Source organism: Glycine max, chromosome 5 (genome assembly GCF_000004515.6).
Source record: "Glycine max cultivar Williams 82 chromosome 5, Glycine_max_v4.0, whole genome shotgun sequence".
Lineage (NCBI taxonomy): Eukaryota > Viridiplantae > Streptophyta > Magnoliopsida > Fabales > Fabaceae > Glycine > Glycine max.
Genome location: NC_038241.2, coordinates 41,335,356 through 41,341,868, shown reverse-complemented (window position 1 = coordinate 41,341,868; position 6,513 = coordinate 41,335,356). Strand labels below are relative to the sequence as shown.

The 6,513-nt window shown below is 31.2% G+C and overlaps 1 protein-coding gene across 1 annotated transcript; it reads right to left on the bottom strand.

Annotated features, from left to right (window-relative positions):
• Window positions 1–5,516: 5,516 nt before the first annotated feature.
• LOC100803842 (21 kDa protein) lies at window positions 5,517–6,513 on the bottom strand. Its single transcript, XM_003525192.5, has one exon. It carries the CDS (start codon window positions 6,437–6,439, stop codon window positions 5,795–5,797), a length of 645 nt encoding a protein of 214 aa, XP_003525240.1. The 5' UTR covers window positions 6,440–6,513; the 3' UTR covers window positions 5,517–5,794.

The following is a 6,513-nucleotide window of genomic DNA, read 5'->3' as shown; positions in this document are numbered from 1 at the left end:
AACATAATTAAAACTTTTAATTTCCTAATGAAACTCGGCGTATTTCTACAACAACAAATTTTAATCTTTTAAATTGACTATAAAATTAATTATCTATTGAAAATTGTACATCCAAACATTGTTTCTCCCGAAACATATATACTGATAAAATCAAATATAAATTCTCTTGCACAAACTAGCATGAATTGCCTAATTTCTTTTTTTCCAATGAATGCATATGCTATATTTAATCATATATATAAATAAATATAAAAAAAATCTTATTAAATACTACTAAAGTGACCAAAGTCTAATGATTAAAATATGAAACATGAAGTAATAGCGTGATATAGGCGATATTGATAAGGACTGTGCTGAACATCCGTGAAGCAACCAGCAGGCAACAGAATATATATTGATAGGTTGGTATCTGGGGACCATAAATAAATTAATAATCTCCATTTTATATTCTGCATGAGCTCTTCTCGTGAACCTTTATTAGCGAGCTGTCCACAAGGAAAAGAATGGAAAAAGTGTTGGTTTTTGTGTGATGTGGCCAATTATTTGTCCCACTTTCACTTGGTACCTGCTTAGCTTCTAGTCTTTTCATTTCACAGCCTGCTTCTGTCTCCAACCTCAACTCCAAACCTTTCTGCTCCTGTCACTCTCCTTATATTTCTATGTTCATCAAACATTTTAATCGGTTGATGTGGTTTAAACTTTTTAGAGACATTATTCACATCTCATTCTTGTTTATTCACACATTTTCTGATTTATGTACGACTCTCAATCCATTTTCATTTATCTGTTGTCTAAATTTAAGAGTTATTGATTTATTTTGTGAAAGCAAACATATAAAGTTGTTTAACTCTATAAAACATGTACGAGTGATTTCAATTAATGAAAATTAACAGTCGAATCACTTTGTATTTTGACTTCGTTTGCAGTTTACACAAACACAAATCTATTTGTTTCACTTGATGGCCGAAAACCGTAACGTTATTTGCAGTTTTCAATTCATAGATAAAGATTATTCACGCGACAATTTTTTTTTTTATATTTCAGTTTTTTTTTCACACATTACCAAAAAGTTTGACAAGTTATTTTTTGTTTTTTATGGGAAACTTGGAAATCATGAGAAATAAAATTGGTCAAACTGACTGATGACTTATTGTTATATTATCGCGAACTAAAGTTTAAATTTAAAAATTTAAGTATGGGGTGAATTTAAAGTAAACAAAGCTTGTTCCAGGAAAAGATACGGAGCAAAAATAACTAATTCTCAAGCTGGTCACAGGTTTATTCAATTAATTAATCTGCACATACCAAAAGACAAAACCTTGATTTAGCTTTATAGCTAACCCAATAATTAGCAAGCTCGAAATAATTCCCTGTACCATCTGTGTCATGCTTATACATAGAATTATAATAAACATTATACATGTACTGCTACACTAATTACATAGGTGTTTCCTCGTGGTTGCATTGCCATGATATTAACAAATAAAAAGCCCAAAGCATAGAGCCAAAATCCAGGCTGGTGTATCTTTACGGCTTATACGCACGCATATAATTGTAAAACTACACCTAACATAAGCACTGTCCATTAATATTCATTCAAATAAAAAGTGCAACCATAAAATAAAAACTATATATCAAAGAGAAAGGAGCAGACAACATCTTCTTTATCTTTATCTTTATTATTAAAAAACAATTAATTTAAATTATGTATATAAAGAAAAAGGGCAAATGCTTTCCATAAATAAATAAAAATATCACGTAGGGCAACACATAATTTTTGTTGGCGAATGGCACTACATAATTTGTATTAAAACAATACAATAGAATGATAAAATTAAAGAGTGTATCAATATTATGGGGTAAATTTTAGTGGGGAAAAGATAAATTGAGCAATATAGACAGTAAATGGAAATTTAAAAAAAAAATCATAGCAATAGGTGAAATACTAATAAAATTATTAATCTAATGTGACAATTGTTATAGTGATAAATTATCTTAAGAGAAAAAATGATTTTATTAAAAAATTTAGATAGGCCTGAATCCGACCACACTGCACTAATAAACAGTTAGTTAATTCGTATTGGTGCATCTTTCTGAAATAATACTTTATTGAATAAAGCAATTACGTCGATCGGTTACGTGAGTCATTAAAACTATCTCGAGTTCTATTCTCGTATGTGATGAATTAGAGACGAAGAGTAATCCAAATATCTTCAGCACCCAGACTGAGTTTAAAAACCTATTTAGGTGAGGTACGTAGAAGTAGATGGATTATTATTATTATCTTTTCCGAAAAATAACTTGTTGTTTGCACGTAATCTCGTTACGTGCTATGATCATGTATAGATAGAGTCAATTGGATTCTCTATTAATAGACTGATTAGACTGTTATATACTTTCTCATCAAACAAATTAAAAGTTAGGACTAAAGGCGGCCCGTCACATTCATATATCTTCATGCACTGTGTTTGTCTCTTGGAAAATATTTCGTGCTAATAGAAACTTTCTTTTTTTTTTAATTTTGAAGTGTATTTTTAATATGCATATAAAAATGCCTTTAAAAAATATGTATATAATTATATATTTTATGATTTCAATTTTTTTATGTTTGCTTAAATAGTTGTAGTACAAGTGGATTGAAAGGGATAAAAAAATTATAAGATGTATAAGATAAAAATGTTAATGGAAACGAAAAAGAAATATTCGTGCATGGGACATAATCAAGAATATCAATCATGCATGGCCTATGAAAAACAATGGAAACCGATTGATAAAGATTGTCGTGGACCCTCCGGATCAGCTCGTTTAAATTTGCGTACTGAATCATGTTTTTCCATTATATGATTGAAGAAAATTATATCCCTATATTCGATGATGATCATCATCATTTGTGTGGTTGCAATTCTTCAATTCATCTGCGTATATTAGTAACTGTCAACTTGCAGGCAAAACTCATCCATTATTGACAAATATACTAGGTGTTTGGGTCAAAGAATAGGAAAAGAGGAATGGCAAATGAAACAAAAACAACCAAGGAGAGAGGTTTTAAGGTCTTGTTTGTTATTGTTTTTCAAAAATGATTTTCTAGTTTTAAAAAAAATTGTTTCTTAAGCAAATTTAAAAGTTTTTTACCCTTTAGTGTATTTTTGTTTTTCAAATTATCCACTAAACACTTGAACAAAAAAAAGTACATGAAAAAAATATAGAAGTAAACGATGAAAAAACATCTTTGCAAGAGGATCACAATTTGAATTGGAAACAATATTTCATAATTCAAAAAATATTGGAAGAGAAACTATTTGCTCAACAGTATACAATTGTTTTAGAAAATATATTTTTAAATAAAAATAGCGAGAAGAGAATCACAACACTCTACTTTTTCTTATACCTCTCTAGAAAAATAGTTTAAAAACCTTTATTTTTTTCTTCTTCTTCTTCATTTTTGAACTCGACAAAAGAATTTTAAAACCTTAATTCTTCTTCCTTTCACTATTTTAGAACCATACAAGAAATTTTGATTAAAAAACTTTGTTCATTTAATTTTTTTCGGATCAAACATCATATATGAAATGTTTGGATAATGAAATAAGAATTGTAGGGTAGAATAATGAAATTACAATCTTACAAATAAAATTTATTTCAGATTATAAGATTTATGTTTGAGTTGTATAAAGACGCGGACATAAAATTACAATCATAAAATCATTCTTAATTTTATTGTGTAGATATATGATATAAAATTTGAAAATAGTTGTAATAATGTAACAGTGGAGGTAATAAGAGCAAGATCAAGGGAGATGCCAGTAGTGATAATGAGGTGATTAAAATGATAGTGATAGCAAAAATAATAATGATAATAATAATTATAATTATTGATGCATTGACAATGTGACTCAGTAATAACAATGACAACTATAGCCAATAACATAACCAAAAGTTTAGTTAAGGAGGACAAGAACAAAAAAACATAATTTACTAAAAACAAGCCATATAAATAAAATATGTAATTATATATATACAGTATAAAATAATATATGAAAAAATAAATGAATAAAATAATTTTAGATAATTATACATGAACACCTCAACAATATAAACACTCTATGTATTATTACCTATTATTTTTGTCTATTTATCTCTTTATAACATCATATTATCCATCATGTATACTTACATGCAATTCTATATTTTCTTTTTCTAAGTGTCAATGAACATGTCCATACATGCACATTGGCATACCTATGTTTATTTAGGGTAGATAAATGTGCCTCTCATTTTAATAAAATCATAAATATTTATTTCGTAATTTTATATTATGCATCCCTAATTTTATGTGTTTATTTTGAATCCATCATCCAATTTCATGTGAGGCTAAGTAGATACAATCTTTATTTAATAAAATCATAAATATTTATTTTTAAATTTTATATTTTACCCTCTTATTTGTATGTATTTGAACTTAAACAGTACCTTATTATCTTAATCTTCTTGAATATTTATTAGTTTTTTTATCTTTATGTATAATTATTATTATTATATATTTTTTTAAATAGTCTGCCCCACTGAAACAAAGTCCTGGATCCACCACTATCAATGCATACTCCTTCAATATTTTTCTTACAACAATTATTTATTGATGATATGACATACATGCAATAGATTAACATATCATGTCACATGCTATATCACTCACATGATATATATCTTTAAATGCATATTGTATTCGTACTAAATGATGATAGAGACTATTTCAAACAGTTAAATTTTTTAAAACAAAATATCAAACAAAAAATGAAAGGCAAACAAAAATAAATCTTAATTTTATAAGGAATAAAAACAGTTAATTTTAAATTAAAAATAATTTGTATATATTGTCCTGTAATACAGTTTTATACACACATTCAATATTGTCACATTACATTAACAAATAGAACGATGCAATAAAATCACATTGAGTATTTGCATAAACAAATATATTATAATATACATAAATTAATAAAAATCGGTATTAATATTTTTTTTTAATTCGTCATCACAAGGGTGAGCGGAACCCACGAGAGCTGGATTTAGTGAAAAAGAACTAGTCTCTTACAATTTAGTAATAAACTAAAATTTTAATTTCTACTAACAAAATTTGGTGGTTACAGTGTCAAAACAAAATTATATGTGAAAAATATAAAACACATGTAGTGAAAAAAAAAAAGTTAAAGAAGAGAGCTTGTCCATGCTCTTGCTACACCAGTCTTGACTACTTTTTCCACCAACCAGCAATTTATTGCAGCCAAGTCAAAGAATCTTAAGTGAGTTGAGAACAAAGAAACTCATGAATGTTTCTTTTCTTTCTTTCTTTTTTTTAAGGAAAAACGTAGAGAGTTTTAACGTGTAATATATACTGAAATTTAGAGTCATTCTTTTAACGGGAATAAAAACACAAAAAAATGATATACACAACCCTAAAAATTTAACCTTCCTTAAAGCATCAATAACCACAACAAACTAAAAGTAACAAATAAAAGTTGCAAACTCTACTTTCACTTGATATTTTTGTTCTAATATATATCTACACTCTCCATTCTATCACGTGAATGAAGTGATGCGTTTCTCCACTTTCTTGCGTGACAGCAAATACTGTCTACAAGAATACCAAAATTTACATACAAGAAAGAGGGACTCACGCGTCCCCCCCACTCACCCACACAGACACTGCACTTTTTGTTTTTTGACGGAAAATTTAACACAATCTATTCTTTAACTTGTAAATTTCGAAAAGTAATAAAATCAGACTGTAACACAATCAAGGCATTCCCTTGTTGGCGTAGGAGTTGACGAGCGCCAAGGCATTGCTGGTGAACTTCTTGACGTTGCTGACGCGATCGCATACACCCGTTTTCATGGGACAGTCCGCTACGTCCTGGAATCCATCCGTACAGGTCTCTTCGTCGGTGAGTGCGGCACTCAACCACGTCTGCACGTTGCTCATCTGGAACAGGAACGAACTCGCGCCGGCGCCGGCGGATCCAATCTGCCGCATCTGCTTCAGCGAGCCGCGGATTTCGTCCACGGCGTCGCCCAGATTCGAGAAGCAGTCGTGCAGAGCAAGAGCGGCGCGCGTGCTTCCGCCGTAGTCGGCGTCGCGCGTGAGGTTGGAGACGTAGGACGCCGCACGGTGAACCTTCGAGAGACTTACGGCAATGGCCACACGCGCCAGATGGCCGGGGTTCTGCTGCACCGCATTGGCGTAGCGAGAGAGGGAGGTGAAACACACTTCCGGGTAGAGCGTGGTGTTGCAGCTAGTGCGGATGAAATCGGCGTCGCGGTCGCCGTCGCCTGCAGACGGTGCGCCTTCGTCTCCGGCGGTGGCCGTCGGGTGGAGGCTGGAGAATGCGGCTGCGAAGAGGAAGAGGGAGAGAAGGAGATGGTTAAGCCGTTGGGTTCTCATTGTTTGGTTCTGTTACGGTTTGTGCTGTGAGTTGTGAGTAGTGTGTGTCCGTTAGAGAAAGAGAGAGAGGGAGG

What these genes read in the sequence shown, in the direction of transcription:
- LOC100803842 (XM_003525192.5), bottom strand. Translation starts at nt 6,439, where the DNA reads ATGAGAACCCAACGGCTTAACCATCTCCTTCTCTCCCTCTTCCTCTTC.